Source organism: Diceros bicornis, chromosome 20 (genome assembly GCF_020826845.1).
Source record: "Diceros bicornis minor isolate mBicDic1 chromosome 20, mDicBic1.mat.cur, whole genome shotgun sequence".
Classification (NCBI taxonomy): Eukaryota; Metazoa; Chordata; class Mammalia; order Perissodactyla; family Rhinocerotidae; genus Diceros; species Diceros bicornis.
The window spans coordinates 56,751,066-56,767,765 of NC_080759.1; the positions used below are offsets into that span (position 1 = coordinate 56,751,066).

The window sequence follows — 16,700 nt, forward strand, 5'->3', positions numbered from 1 at the left end:
CCCACATACAGCAACTAGAAGGATGTGCAACTATGACATACAACTATCTACTGGGGCTTTGGGGGAAAAAATAAATAAATAAATAAAATTATTATAAAAAAACAAAAAGACTCAACATTGCAAAGATTTTAATGGAACTGAACAAACTGAGGCTAAGAATAATTATGAAAAACAGGACCTGTCAAAAGAATGAAGAGAGGAGACTTGCTCAACCGAATATCAGGACTTCCTGAGTTACACATTTATAGTGAGGTGTAGATATGGGAACAGACTCTGCTCTCAGTGGAGCAGAGAAAGCCCAGAAACTCATTTATTTGTTCATTCAAGCTTAAATAACAATAAAAATGGACTGGCTACTATGTTTTTGGCACTGAGACCACAGCAATGAACAAAACAGACACGATCCCTTCCCTCGGGCTTATATTCTGGTGCATTATCTGGATGAAAAGGCGTTACCTCCCTGGGGTGTGGAGGGGAGGAGAGGAATTGTGGATCTATAATCAATGGTTTATATCAAATTGGCAAGTGACTTGGAAAAACTGAGTTTGTTGCTTCCTTCTTGTGGCTTTCTTTGCTTTGCTGGTATGGAATAATATTTATCAGACTTTTTTTTATTGCAAGCTATCTGAAAGTGTATTCATCTTACTTTCTTTCTAAAAATGATTACCTTAAATTTTGAAAGGTAGATAGTATCAGGCTGCACTGTGCTGTCAATACCGCCAATGAGCTGTCCTTGTAAGGTGAGAAATGGAGCACGCTTCAATCCCACCCAGCCCCAAGTCCAGGGTTTCAGTAATGCCTGGATATTAAGTCCCTTGGAACTGCACACGCGTGATGATCCCTAGCCAGACCAGGCAACAAGGGATTTACTATAAGGGGTTACGTGGGTTTCAACATTCCCAGGAGGGCCAGGAGCCGAGTCACTGTTACATTCCAGGAACAGGGAGCCAGGAGTAACCCCCAACCACAACAACGACTGTTGCAGGAGAACCCCCAGCTCCCATGAGGGCGGACTGGACACTGGAATGGGCCCCACGCTGCCCCCAGGAGCCGAGCATCTCCCCCGCATACAGGCCAGGCAGGGGCTGCCCAGTATCACTTCCTCCGCCTCATCGCCTGGCAGAACCTGGGTCACCAGCATGGCACTCAGAGGGAGTTTGCCATGATGCTTTGTCTGAGAGCTGAGTGAGGCAGGGACCCCACCACAGTCAGCTCTTTCACCAGAGAAGACAGAGACTCCAGGCCCAGCCCCAGATCTTCCTCTGCTATACGCTGTCATTGACTGAGCATGTCCTGTGAGCCAGGACACAACCTGAGAGCTTTGCACAGATCAACTCACGCTCCTCACACAAACCCGCAGAGGTAAGTACTATCACCATTCCCATTCTATAGACGAGGAGTCGAGGCACACAGTGGTTTAGTAACCTGGCCGAGGTCACACAGGATACAAACCAGGGCAGTTTTCTCAGGGTCCTGTGCTCTTTCTCACTTGCATTTTGGAAATGTCACTGACGGTGACTAAACATTATTCAACACGAGGACACCTGTTTTGTGTAGCCATTCTGCGCAATCACAATACATTTCATGTTGCATTTTTACATGTTCACCAAAGACTTGAAAAGTCATCTCAAAGAGCATATAAGTGCATAGTTGTCTTCACCATAGTTTTATTACATGAATAATACAAGAATACATTCACGTTATTTAAAAGGATAAAGCACCCACCCCCACCCACTGCCTGTGCAGGGCAAATATGGTTGGCAGCTCCCAGCGTGTTCTCTGTGCTTTGGGGTCCATACAAATGGGAAAACTTTAGCTTTTTCTATGTCAATTATATCATTTTAACGTGTCATTTGATGACCTTTTTTTCTTAACTATAAACAGGTCTTGGATATTTTTCCTTGTCCATACAGGCTGCGTAGGATTTCCAGGGTGAGGTGTGCCCCGGCTTCTTTCACCACTGCCCCCTGGAGGCACCTGCAGGTTGTTTCCAGGGTTTTCCCATTTTAAAAGCAGAGGGGTGATGCCATGGAACTGCCCTGGTCATTGGGTGGCACCTTGCTCCCCAGCTTCAGGAAGGACAAGTCCTCAGCCCAGGCAGAGGCCTCTGTCCCCCTCACCCCCTACATTCCAGCCAGGGTGTCTGCAGACGACCTGTGGCCTCCTGGGCCCCAGGAGTACCTCCAGGGGTCTCCACGGGACCACATGCAGAGAAAGGTCTCCTGCCATCTCAACTGAAGTCAAGGCCAGTTCAAAGCTGCAGCCGGGACCTGGTCATTGACAGTTTCACTGAGGCATGTGCTCTGGCTGTCTCCTGGATCCCATACCATCAAAAGTCAATATTTCCTGTGTATAGTCTCCATTCAACATTTGCCCACATTTTAGTTTATGAAAAGCTTTGCCTCTCAAGTAACAAAAAAAGGAGCACTCCTGAAACCATTTTACAAATTTTGTTGCATTTACAGACACTGTATGGGGGTCCTGAGCAGTCCTAGATTGAAGCCACCTGTCATTTGACATGTCAGCCTCATTTTTCCACAAGTTCTGTTTCTTACATCCCACCCAACATTGACACAAATGGCTGGCTTTCCGTCAGTAACTCTTTCTTACAAAGAAGCCCAATTTCCATGGCTTCTAGGTGCTTGATCCTTTTATGAAGAGGTGCAGAAAGGACCTATTGAGTGAAGGGGGGCTCTGGGCAGGGGCCAGCCTCATAAGCTAGCCAACTCCTCCCACACACCTGACCCGAACGTACGCAGAAGAATCACCCATCAAGAAACCTTCCAATCGCTGTGTGTGACGGATTGCAGTGAAGAGCTGAAGTCATGGCGTTAAATCTACACATCACGGCACAATGAAAGGAGGGTCGCATGATGATCTAAACAAGGTGGAGAGAGGCCCTCCAAGGCTCTTGGAGGAGGTGGCATGGGACCTGGGTCTCAAAGGAGGAATAAGATATTTTTTAAGATAAAATTTACCATCATAAAATGCACAATGCGGTGGTTTTTAGTATACTCACTATGTTATGCAACCACCACCACTATCTACTTCCAGAACACTTCTCCCCTCCCCCATCCCCTTGCAACCACTAGTCTGCCATTTGTCTCTATGGATTTTCCTATTAGAGAACTGCAAATCAAAACCACAATGAGGGGCCGGCCCCGTGGCTTGGTGGTTAAGTGCGCACGCTCTGATGCTGGTGGCCCGGATTCGGATCCCCGGCGCGCACCGAGGCACCACTTCTCCGTCCATCCTGAGGCCGAGTCCCACATACAGCAACTAAAAGGATGTGCAGCTATGACATACAACTATCTACTGGGGCTTTGGGAAGAAAAAAATAAATAAAATCTTTAAAAAAAAAAAAAAGAAGTAGATACTTTTAAAAAAAAAAACAAAACCACAATGAGGTACCACTTCACGCCCACTAGGATGGCTATAATCAAAAAGCCAGATAATAACAAGTGTTGGTGAGGATGTGGAGAAATCTGAACCCTCGTACAGTGCTGGTGGGAACGCAAAATGGTGAAGCCACTTTGGAAGCCAGCTTGGTAGTTCCTCAGTAAGTTACGCATAGAATTACTATGCAACCCAGAAATTCCATTCCTAGGTATCTACCCAAGAGAAATGAAAACATATGTCCACACATAACTGATATATAAATGTTCACGGCAGCATTATTCAAAATGGCTAGGAAGTGGAAACAACCCAAATATCCATCATCTGATGAAGGGATATATGAAATGTGGCATACTCATACATTCCAATATTATTTAGCCATAAAAAGGAATGAAGCATTGGTATATTATGCTCAGTGAAATAAGCCAGACACAGAGGTGATATACTGCATGACTCCATTTATAGGAATAGGACGCTGGCAGATGGAGAGTGTGCGGAAACAGTGGAGTAAGTAATAACAAAATAGCTGCACTGAATCCTTACTCTGCATGGGTATTTCCTCTCCATCCTCACCACAACCCTGTAAGGTGGATACTACTCTATCCCCACTTTACAGATGAAAAAGGTAAGACCCCAGGCCAGCACCCCATCACTAGGAGATGACAGAGTGGACCCCCACCAGGCTGGCCAGCTCCGGAACTCAAGTCCTTACCAACCAAGACTCCATGTGCCCCTGGGGCAGGATGGAAAGGAGCTCACTCATGCTAGCCCCAAATGTCTGTGCTCACACCCAGTTTTCATGTAGGCCAGTCACGAGGCTCCATCCTGCATCGGTGAACTCTCTCTCAGAGGATGGGAAGGCTGGGAACCCATGGGAGCAGGGGGACAGTCCCTGAGCTTGATTCATACCCCAAAGACTCAGGCCCATTGTCCAATTCCCCGTGAGGTTGACCACACATCACAGCCTTAGCATCACAGACCCTAGAGGAACAAGATATCGGGAAAGCGGCCCCGCTTACCCCTCACTACCCTGCTAACAAGCCACTGCTTACCTCATTTGTATGGGATATGGAGGGAGAGAGCATTATGGGCTGCATGTCTGTGTCCCCAAAATTCACATGGTAAAGCCTTAGCTCCCAGTGTGATGGCATTTGGAGGTGGGGCCTTTGGGAGGTGATTTGGTTTAGATGAGGTGATGAAAATGGAGATCTCAGGATGGGATTTTTGTCCTTATAAGAAGAGGAAGACAGAGAGCTCTCTCTCCACGTGCACACACCAAGGCCAGGTGAGGACACAGTGAGAAGGCGGCTGTGTACGATCCAGGAAGAGAGCTCTCACCAGCCACCGACTCTGCTGGCACCTTGATCGTGGACTTCCAGCCTCCAGAACTGTGAGAAATATATGTCTTCTGCTTAAGCCACCAGCCTGTGGTATTCTGTTATGGTGGCTGAGCAGCCTGAGCTGACTAGGACGGGGGCGAGTAAGCAGTTGGTTGGTATACTGGGTTGAACCGCCCTCCAAAAATTCACGTCCACCGGGAACCTCAGAATGTAATGTGAGTTGGAAATAGGGTCTTTGCAGATGCAATTAGTTAAATTAACATGAGGTCATGCTGAATTAGAGTGAGCCCTAATCCAATGACTGATGTCTTTATAGGAGGAGGGAAATTTGGACACAGAGACACAGAGGGAAGATGGCCATGTGAAAACAAAGGCAGCAATTGAAGTGATGAGTCCCCAAGTCAAGGAATGCCACAAATTGCCAGCCACCACGAAAGGCTGGAAGAGGCTAGGAAGGATCCTCCCCTAGAACCTTCAAAGCGAGTGTGGGCCTGCTGACACGGTGATTTCAGACTTCTGGTGTCCGGAAATGTGAGAGGATAAATTTCTGCTGTTGCAGCCTTCTCAGTTTGTGGTACTTTGTTAGGGCAGCCCCAGGACACTAACAGCCACTGTGAATTACTCTGCAGGTCGGCCTTATGTGTCTGGGCCATTCACTCACACGGGTGCCTCACCGGCCCCTGTGTGCTGCTGCGCTGAAGGAGCAGAAACAGCGCTCCAGGGGGCCCCCGGGACAGCGTGCGGGGCCCGGGCCTGGAACCACTGAGCTGGAATCTCTGCTCTGCCCAGTCCTAGGCCTGGGGTCTCTGGGAAGTTCATGCACATATCCCACCTCCTCTCCTCTCCCACAAACTGCTGACAATCCCAGCGCCCATCTCCTGGGGTCATAGGAAGCTTTACATGAGTTTACACACGCAAAGTGCTCAGAGCAGTGCCCGGTGCATAGTGAGCCCTGCACAAAGACTGGGCAATATGCTCTCTGTCCGGCCAAGAACAAAGCTGGACTTCTAGCTGAATAGCCTCCTCTTAGAAGTCTGAGACCCCAACTGTGGAGCATCTTCTTTCCGTTGCCGACAGGAGCTAAACTCCCCCACTCACTGTCCCAAGTGGTGCCTCTGTAATCTCCCTAAATCAATAACAGTCAAGAGCCCTAATTTCTTCATTTACGTCAAGAAGGGAAAGGTTAAGCCAGGATGAAAAGGTTAAGAGGGAAAGATTAAAAGTGTTCTTGTCATTTTCTAGGTCAGATGGGTTTCACTTGATACCTTGTCAAACAGAAATTTAACTGAAAATTGTTTTAGGAAAAAATGTAATTATAAAAGGATAAAATCAACAGGCCACATCACAAGCCCCTGGGGGATGGTCTGACAGATTCTCCATGAGTCTAACTGCGTATTTTCCCGTGTGTGTGTGTGAATACACACACGCACGCACATAAGCACACACATACACATGCGTGTACACACACACGCACACACGTACACACCCCTGAGAGCTCTAACAACAGTTCCATCAAATCTCACCTTTCCAGCTTTTCCCAGATTGACTCATTGCACAAGATGCTGTCCCAAGAAGGTGGGAATGAGTGCATTCCTTCTAAAAGTCATCGATTCTGCCTGCGAGAGCCAGGCTGGGGCAGGTCGGCTTCACGGAGGAGGTGACATCGAGTGGGTCTTGGCAATTCAGTAGAGCTTCCCAGATAGACAAAGAGAAGAGCTCCCACCTAGAGAAAGACCCGGGGCCTCACGGTGAGGCAGACGGGAACTCTCCCTGCAGGCCTGCCCAGACCAGACTGGGCACTGCCAGTCACAGAACCAATTCTCCTGGCAATGGCCAACAGCCCATGCTTGACCCAGCTGTCTCCTTGTGGTCCCTCCAGTCACGCCCTCGGCAACACTGGAAACTGGGTGTGCCTCCCCCAGGCCGGCAAGTGCTGAGAAAAAGCTCTGAGAGCCCCGGGCAGCCCCAAGACCCCCACCCCGTTCCCTGAGGCCTTAATGCTATGGCTGCAGCAGAGCCTCCTGAATGCACAGGAGCAGCCCAGGAACCCGGCCACAGGTCACCATCCAAACACTGCAAGGAAAGACCCTGCCCCGTCCCAGCTGTGCCTGGCCCCCCACTGCCCCTACCCCCACGGTCCATTCAGCACCTCGGTCAGAATTAGGAGGAGGGGCCCCTTCCTCCAGGCAGACAGCCCCACCCCAGGATGTCCCTCAGCCAGGCCCCTCGTGCGGAGAACAACCTGCACAGTCCAAAGGTGGCCCCGAGGAACCCATAAAACTCCCAGGTATTTGAGGGTCCTGCAGCAGGCAGCACATGCCATAGGAGGGCCACCATTGGAGTCCACAGCGGAGGGTCAGTGTCACCCCGGCAGGACAGGGCAGTCCCCAAAGGGACCAGAGAAGCCCCATGGGACCAAAGCCCATCAAGTGGGGCAACAGAGAAGCAGGAAGGCGGACAGCAAGACAGTGTGTGGCCCGGGCCTGCAAGCTCAAGGAACAGAAGCAGCACCAGCTCCACTGAGGACAGACTCCACCGCTGGCCATGAGTGTCTTTGGCCTCTGGCCAAGGAACAAGGAAGATGGGATTTCAAGTTTCATGCTTGCGGACATGAGGACTATCCATCCCTCCTGCAGCCTCCAGCCTCCCCATCATCCTGTCCATCATCCTGCTCCCAGGACCCCTCACTCCCTCCTCCTGGAACAGAGAGGTGCAACGGCAAGGCAGAAATCAGCCCAGAGCTCACTGACCTCAGAGGACGCTCAGATGGCTGTGCTGCAGATGGCAGGCTCTTCCCCACAGGGATCTCTGGTGCGTGAAGGGACGCTCCCCCCTCCCCCGGCTCTGGGGGAACTGGGGACCAAGCTGAGCCAACTAGCACACACATCCCCTAACCACCAGGGTGGGTCTAGGGATCGGCTCTTCTTAACAGGCAGACACTTAGCGTCTATGTGCCAGGCAGCTCAGGACTCCAGGGACACAGCAGTGGGACAAGAAAAGCAAAAGGATTTACAAGCCCTGCCCTCGTGGCTCCCACATCATGTCTATAAGGCCAGTGAGTGGAGCATGATCTGAAACTCCCCACCCAGCAGAGGCCGGGCCAGAGCGGGCCTTTGCGGGGCTGTGGGGTTCCTGCCAATCTGCACCGGCTGGAGGAGCAGTCCCCAAGGAATGTTCTAGAAGCCACATCACATATCCCTTCATTCCTTCCCTCCCTCAACTAACATCTGCCGAGCACCCACTGTGTGTTGGGTCTAAAACTAAGATACAATGTTGAGTGCCACCTTGACACCTGGTGAAGTCAGAAGGGCCTCCATGGCCTAACCACACATTCCCCTCCCCACTCTGCTGCCACAGATGAAGTCCTCCAGACAAACCGGCCTCCTGGTCATGGGGACGAGGCACATGTCTGCTCATCCCTGAGTCATGGTCTGCAGGGTTCCACCATTCCTTACCTGATTGGAGGGGTTCACTGTGTCCAGACTGTTCATACAAACAACGTGGTTTATTCTGGCGCCTGCTTCCTTCACGGGGTCTGGAATTTTGGTCCATGCTAGGTAGTGGGCGCCCACGTGACAAACCCCCAATAAAAACCCTGGGCACTGAGACTCTAATAAGCATCCCTAGTGGACGGGATTGCACACGGGCTGTCTCAACTCCTTTCTGAAGGAATTAAGGCGGGCCTGTGTGGCTCCACTGGAAGAGGGCTCTGGCAGCTCACGCCTGGTCTCCCCTGCAAGTCCCCCTGTGCACCTCTGCCCTTTGCTGGTTTTGCTTTGTATCCTTTTGTTGGAATAAATCTTAGACATAAGGACGATCATATGCTGAGTTCTAGGAGTCTTCCTAGCAAATCACTGAGACGGGGTGGTCTTGTGGACCCCAACATAGCCCCGACAAATCCCAGACAAACATCAAGGTTCGGGGCCCACACCAGCTGAGCCTCTGGTTTTCAGGATGTCCCTGCGAGGGTGAAGCCTCGCCCACCATCCAGCTGCGCTCTGACTGAAGCGAGGCCGGATCATCCTGTCGAGTCCTCTCCAGTCCGGCTCCCAGCGTGGCCCTGAATGGCAGGTCACTGAACATGAAAGCAAACCCTGAACCTGCTGTGCCGAAGCCACCTGCCAAACCACACGAGAATCAACCAACAGGAACAGTGAAGTTAGAGGGCTTCAGAGCAGAAAGTGTGCTGTGCTCTGTTTACAGGTGTGTGCATGTTGAGAAGTGCTGACGTCACAAAATAAACCAATAGCATGTTCGCTGTCATGTGTTTAAATTGGTGCAGCCACTATGGAAAACAGTATGGAGGTTCCTCAAAAAATTAAACATGGAATTACCATATGATCCAGTAGTCCTACTTCTGGGTATTTATCCAAAGAAAATGAAAACACTAACTTGAAAAAATATATGCACTCCTATGTTCATTGCAGCATTATTTACAATAGCCAAGATATGAAAACAATCTAAGTATCCATTGGTGGATGAATGGATAAAGAAGATGCGGTATATATACACAATGGAATATTATTCAACCATAAAAAAGAATGAAATTTTGCCATTTGCAACAACTTGGATGGACTTTGAGGGTATTATGCCGCATGAAATAAGTCAGACAGAGAAAGACAAATACCATATCATCTCACTTTTATGTGGAATCTAAAAAAAAAGAAAAAGAAAAAAGAAAAATCAAGTACATGGAGAATAGACCGGTAGTTGCCAGAGGCGAGGGGTCAAGGGTGGGCGAGAGGGGTCACTGAAGAGGAAGCCATGGATGGCCCTTGCAGACAGTGGGACCCCTGCACGTAACCTCCCGCCCCAGAGCCTGGGCCTCCATCACCAACACAGTCGGTGGCTGCCTCTCCTAAGGAAATTGCTGAATCTCCCCAGTAGCAGTGGGACTGGGAACAGACAGTGTTAGAGTGTTTGTGCTGGCTCTCCTCTGTCCCCCTCACCCCCATCTCCCTATCTGAAAATGGCAGCAACCAGAGTAAGTGTCCCCAAGTGTTCTCTGGGTCCTCAAAACCACCCTGAGGTTCAGTGATTCTCCAGAAGGACTCACAGAACATGGAAATGCTGCAATGCTTGATTTTTTGACAGCAAAAGGACCACAATAAAACCGGCAAAGGCTCATGGAGCAGAGGCCAGGCCAGGCCAGGAGTGAGCTTCCAGTCGTCCTGTCCACGGAGTTGTGTGGACAGCGCTAAATTCTCCCAGCACTGATGTGTGACAGCACGTGCCAACCAGGGAAGCTTGCCTGAGCCCTGGGTCCAAGGTTTTACTAGGGGTCCGTCACAGGCATGGAGGGCCTGCACGGCTGACCTTAGTTCTCCAGCCTCTATGGAGGTCACACTGATCCATTGTGACCCAAGGCCCCCCATGGGTCACACTGCTAGCCTAGACAGCTGGCATGGCCCAAAGCCCCAGACGAACAAAGACGCTCTTATCACACAGGACATTCCAATGGCTTAGAGATGACCTCCCAGGAATGGTTAAGGACCACAACTTTCTTGGGATGTGCAGGGTTAACCCAGGCGAGCTGAGTTAACCCTTTCCTGCACCCTGAGACTGTGGTTCTAAACGTCCAGGCACTGCCCTCCTGGGCAGATTCTCTCTGCAGACCCCTGAGCTCCACAGCCGTAAAACCACAGCATCTGAGATCCAGCAACCAAGACAAGATCCCGTGCCCGGATCTTGTCCAATTTAACCTTCTGTAGATGTGAGTCAACAATAGGGTTTCGAACCTGATGGAATCTCAAAAGCTTTCTTCTTTCTGTGGAAATGAAACCCTCACCCACCAGGGTCTTTAGGTCTAAAGCCCCAGGCCTCATTTTTAGGGCCTCGAACAGCAATAGCACATGTACTGAAAAGGAAGTTGGCTTTACAATTTTCACAATTTCTCTAGTTTTTATCACAAGTCAGTTGTAGATTTTTAAGATAAAAGCAGAAGGACTATAAGGGCAACATATGATCATTTACGAACCTGTGAACACAAAGCCCGCTGTCCTCCAGGGCAGGGAGTTCCAATATCAGTGATAATTAGAGTGGATTTTGAGTCCATAGAAGATATTATTTTACGCTATTTTTATAGTGCGTTAGGGTGAACGGAGGGAATCTGGGGCACCAATATGAAGCTTGGGTAAAAGAATTATTCCCTTTTGTTTATCATTATAAATTTACAATGAAACACAATATGTGGAGATATTAGATATTGAATTTGTGTAAACTTTCCAAATAAAATCTTTTGCTATGTTGGTACTGAGAAATTTAAGCTGACTTGTACGAGCATCACTTTCTTACATCAAGCTGTGTGCTTGAAACGGCTGCATGAGGTCCCTGATCAAGACGTTTTAATGATGGTGTCTTCAAATTCTTGTTTTCCACCCAGATGAGCAACTTTGTCAACACAATTAGGTGCTAGGCATGAAAGAGCCTTTTCCACCACCATTCAAACGTTGACAACACTGGAAAGAAGGGTTCAAGGACCTGATGTGTTATTCTCTTCCTTCACCAACAAATGTAACGTGGATTTCTCTTGTGACAATGAGAGTAATCTCTGAGTCCAGCAGAACTTGTTCCAAGCGACGATGTCAGAATGACCATGAAGCTTTCGTCTGCCTACAGCTCCCGCCTGGTTAGGATGGTCTCCCTGAAGCTGGCTTTCAGGCCACCACGAGGACACACCTCCCTCCAGTCAGGGACAGAAGTGTCTCCTGGAAGACGGAGATGGGGGTGGGAGGTGTTTGGATCTGTGTGAGCCAGGAGGCCCCTGCCCCTCTCCCAACCAGAGGCCCCTGGGCGGGGTCCCAGGTCCCCTGGACGTCTGAAACTCACCCTGTGTTCAGGATGGAAGAAGTTGATGCGGATTCCAGCATCACCGAGCTCACTGCCCATGGGGATGCGGGCCACACAATCAGACCCCACCCTGCCCTCTGTCGTCCAAGGAGCCCCCAAGTCAAGGGGACTGGTGTCACGCGTCCACTGAGAGTGGCGCTTCAGCCATAGGTGCGAAGTCTTAAAAGAAGCTTGGCTCAGAGGGGTCAGACCACACTCATTCCCTCCAAATACTTCCCGGGTCCCAGGACTTGGAACTCAGTGCCCCTACTGAAATCTCAAGTCACCTCCCGTTTCTCTGATACTCAATATTCAGGAAAGCCCACTCTTCTGTCCAAACAGAACTTCTCATCCCTGCCCTCCCGGGCCCCCTTTCTGGCCCTTCCCCTCTCTCTCCTGGGGCACCCTCCCAACTGCTATTGGGGCCCCTCTGGGGTGCCTGGGGGCTGCCCCACCTTTGTCCTGAAGTGGGGAGGGGATAAGGAGGCCGGCAGGGTGTGGGGGGGGGACTGAGAGCCCATCTGATGTGTCACTTTGATGAATGTCACCAAGAGCAAGGAGCTGGACGTCTATGAAGTAAGATCACCTTCACGGTCATTTGGTTCAAACCACGAGATACACAAAAATCTGGATTCTGGGCATGTGCTGGGTTTCTGAGAAAAAAGCAGGACTTTATGGAATGCCTCAGGTGGACTTGGGAGGCTGTGTCCTCTGGAGAGGGAAGGCCAGCTGAGCTGTGTGGGGCCTTTGATCCCCATGGAGTCGTGGCCTCATCCCCTGTCACCTGAGGGGAGGGCAACTGGGGGTCCCACGTGACAACAGAGAGAGCCAGGCCTGTGGGACCGATGCCCTCCAGACTTAAATAGGCAGAGGGAGGCGGATGTCACTGGAAGGAAAAGCAAAGAGAGAGAGAAGCAAGCTTGGGTTTGTTTCCCCTGATAAAATAAGAAATATTTACTCACCACCAACTTAGGTTCTGAGCATCTATTTGTAGAGTGATCACCAACGTTGCTGTCCTCTTAAAGTGGCCATAAACCTAACAACAAATTACCAGCCCCTAGAACCCACGACTGGCAGGTTGGACAGCCGCAACCAGCCCCGCCCAGGGGATGAGTGACCCTCCCTGTCACCCACATGGTGGCAGCAACTCCAGAGGCCCTGGCTTCCCAGCCTCATCCACCCGCAAGGCCACCAACACCACCCTCCCTGAGGGCTCCAGGGGCCTCCGTGTGTGGAAAGACTTTTCTCCCTCCAGAGGGCCGTGCTCTCTCCTCTGCTCCTGCGGAATTGAGCGTGAGGTTTCCACTCCCGCCCTTTCCCTGAGGTCCGGCCCCGCGCCCAGCTACCCTTCTGCAGCTCCCTCTGTTCCAGCCTCCCAGGACATTGGGACTCTGATGACAGAGGGGGCACCAGTGCTCTGCCCAGCCCAGAACGCGGCCGCAGCTTCTGCACAGAGGGTGGAAGTCTGATTCCAGCAATTCGGGGCGGCTCCCGTGTCAGGGCCGACGGGCACCCCCTGGGGTGGCAGGACTGGCCCCAGACCCCACCCACGCAGCATCTCCAGCCTCCCTCATTGTCAATGTCGGGATTTTACAGATCTTTCCTTTTCTCAATAGAAGAAAAAAATTGCAGCCTCATTTCCCTGTACTTTTTTTTAACCTGAGCACAAGATTTCTTTTCAAATACTAACTTAATTCACAGCCTCCTGAGGGGGCTACCCTCCCACTCTAAAGGTCCCCTCTGGCCCGGTGGTGATGTGCAGGTCTGCCAGTGCTGCAGGAGGGACCAGGGAGCAGCGTGGGAGGTTTGCAGGGCTGAGAAAAGCTCTAGTGAGGCAAGAGTGCCCCCTCTCTTCTCTGCGAGGAGACGGCTAGAGCAGCCAAACTTCCAGAAAGGCTTGCAAAGAAGGGCCAGGCGGGCACTGGGGAGGAAGCCCTCAGGGGGACCCCACCAGGAGGTCGAGGTGGGGCGGACAGCGATGCCCACCCCAGACCCTGGGTCACCACGCAGAGACCCCCTCGCAGGGCTGGTGGCTGCAGGAACGGAGGAGGGCCCGGGGCACCTGCGAGGGGAGACAGATTCGTCAGCAGACACGACCCAGCCAGGAACTTGGAAACAAAATGAGATGAAAACAAAGCAAAACAACCAAGCAGGACGCTGGCAGTTATCTGGCATTCTCCTGCTGTGCTGACCAGCTGGCCAGCCCGCTATGGAACAAGCAAAGTCCTCCAGGACGGCAGGCCTGGAAGGAGCCATGTGGCAGCTAAAAGGACTTGACATTTTTTAAATTCTAGTATACATCTGGAGTCCAATTTGCCTAAAAAATGAACCTGGAGTCTTTCTATTTCCTGCTTTTCTCCACATAACTTTTTTTTTTTTTTTAATTCACGAAAGATTTGCTGTTTATTTGCTCCAGCCTTTCTCTGGTGTGTAACAGCAGAAGCAGGGAAGCACAATCACCTACCTACCCACAAACCAGTGAAGATGTCAAGCAATTTTCGACTGTCCGGCATGGTGCTGAGCTTGTGAGGGACACACACACACACACACACAAACACACACACTCCTCAGAAAGCTCACAATCTATTGAGTAAAGAAGACAAATATGAAACATAACACAATAAATAACACAAAAGAAACACTTTCTTACCATGCTATAGTGGTCAAAGAGAACAGATGATTAACTGACCAATGAAAATTCCAAGACCCAGCACAAGAGAAGAACAATCCTTCTGGACCCTCCAGGGGCTTCCAGGGGCGGAAGGACCCAATTGGATGTGGATGAAGGAGTTGGCCCCAAAAAGGGTGGACAGAGGGAAAGGAGGACAGGGTTACCCCCCCACGACAGATGACACTCACCCTGTGCCCCGAGAGGGACCTGGGACACACAGGGGGAGACCAGGGGTGCCAGGGCCTCCCACACTCAGGCAAGACCCCTTCCCTGCACCAGACCTACCTACCCCTGGTCTGCTAAAACTTCTGAAACTTCACAACTAGCTGGAGGGAGGGAGGTCAGCCAAAACACTCTCCAACCACCCTTTGCTCTGCACCTCAAACAGAATTCAGCAGCATTTAGACCCTGACCAGGCGGTGTCACCTCCAGCCAGCCAGATGCTTCTTATCAAGGGGCCAAGCACTGTGGACCCTGCCCATCCTGGTTTCTTTTGAAAAGCAGCCCAGAGGATGCTGGCCTGGCTCTAGTGACCCCGTGGCAGGAGACACTCTCTGATGGGTTTCTCATCTCCCTTGTCTGAGGCAGCTCTCCTGTCCCCTCTTCATGCTCTAGTGCAGTGTTTCAGAAGACAGGTCCAGACCATTGGTGGGTGATGAAAGAAGCAGTGGGTGAGGCCACTAGCCTTTGTTCGTTTGTTTGTTTGTTTGTTTTTAATGAAATAGAGCGGGATAGAAGAGGACAGGCTAGATACTATACGTAAGAGTGGGTAGTGATTCATTAAACGCGTATGTATATACATGGTGGCAAAGTAACATGTATTCCTTTTGGTGAGACAGTCATGGAAATATGAAAAATGGTGCTTTGGAGCAATGGCTCTGACCCCTGGCCACATGGTTGAATCCCCTGGGGTTTAAAGCCCCCCAGGGGCACAGGCTCCATCTACACAAATTAATTCAGACCTCTGGAGGTAGGACCAGGCAGCCACAACTCCCTGGAGAAGCGGCACAGAGGTCTTAGAATTACTTGTCAAGAGGAATGGTGCAAGGTGGGCACCCACTGACCACCCACAAGAAGGAATCATCACAAATCTTGTGGTGAGCACTTTGGGCCATCCCAAAGGTGAGATGCTTCCTGGGAGGGGCTCAGAAAGGCTGGGAAGGGGTGGGAGCTGCTGCTTAGAGAGCAGCTGGTGAGGGGCCAGATGGGGTCTAAGAACCCAGCCACGGCCACACAGGGAAGTGTGCACGTGGACCCCTGTAACATCGGACAGCACAGCTTACATCTGTTGAACAGAGTAAGGAACAACATGGGCTTTTATTTCGTGTATTTCCAGGTTTTTCTCTTTCCATCTCATTTTTCTAGTAATTCATTTTTATTATGTTTTACATGACTATTGGTACATGACATAAGTTATGTATCCTTCGGTGTAGACCATCTGCAGGGCAAGCATTCAGAGAGCATTGGAACCGGTGGCCCTCTCTTCAGAAGGAATGCCCAGCCCCTTGCAGGGGAGCTACGGGCTGGTCTCCACAGCTGTTCAGGGGTGAAGGTTCAGGCTGAGCCATAAGCTAACCTTACGTGGGTCTGTGATGAAACCAGTGCCTGGCTCGGGCGTGTCCCCTTCCTGAGGTGAGGCCTGGGCCCAGAGCGGGATGAGGAGGCAGACACGAAATTAGAGTTGACCAGCCTCGTCCTTGCTCCGTCTCTGGACCAGACACGTTCTTCCGTGGGTGCACAGTAACCAGTTTGGGGGTGAGGGGCCCCGGGAACCCTGATTCCAGGCACAGGATACAGAGCTCTGGTCAGTTCAGCAGCCTTTGTACAACCTACAAGCCTCATCCCCAAAACACTTAAGAAGGGATAACTTGTCCTGTCTGAGTAAGTGGATCTGGGTAGAATAAACATAGGTGAGTATTGATTTGGGCAGTCCACGAGGAGAGAAAACTGTGAAGGCGGCAAGACAATGCCTGAAGGTCAGGAACGCTGGCCTGAGAACCCCAGAGGGACACCCAAGGGTTTGAGTGGCAGAGAGATAGGGCTGTGGTTACATCTTTGAAAGACCACTGTTGGTGCTCCGTGGAGGGAGGGTTGGAGAACGGACCGCAGGCTGGTCGGGAGGCGGCGTGGTGTCCAGGGGAGAGAGGATGAGGATGGCCAGGACAAGCCCAGGACAGGGGGGATGAGGAGGAACAGACGGTCTAGTTCCTGAGGAGGTGGAGTTGGCAGACTTAGGGGGTGACAGGAGGAGGTGGCAGATGCCCAACTGCACGAGGCAGGATGTTCCAGAAAGCCTGTCTGAGAGGAGCCCCCACTAGAAGCACGCAGGGCTCAGGGCGGATGGGGCGGCCAGTGGGGTGGGGGGGGGGCGCGGTGCGGCTTGCTGAGGTTCAGGTCTGGGAGATGCTCGTGGGGAATCCGGCCGGTACACAAGCAGAGCTGGGAGACAAGAAAACGTGGTGGAA

General features: G+C 51.1%; 1 protein-coding gene across 1 annotated transcript in view; it reads right to left on the reverse strand.

Annotated features, from left to right (window-relative positions):
* Positions 1–11,624, reverse strand: part of LOC131418955 (ATP synthase subunit a-like) — a 67,695-nt gene extending 56,071 nt beyond the window's left edge. The window contains exon 1 of the mRNA XM_058563512.1: positions 11,565–11,624. Coding sequence (XP_058419495.1) covers positions 11,565–11,624 — 60 coding nt within the window. The remainder of the gene's footprint in view (positions 1–11,564) is intronic.
* Between the last annotated feature and the right edge of the window lie 5,076 nt (positions 11,625–16,700).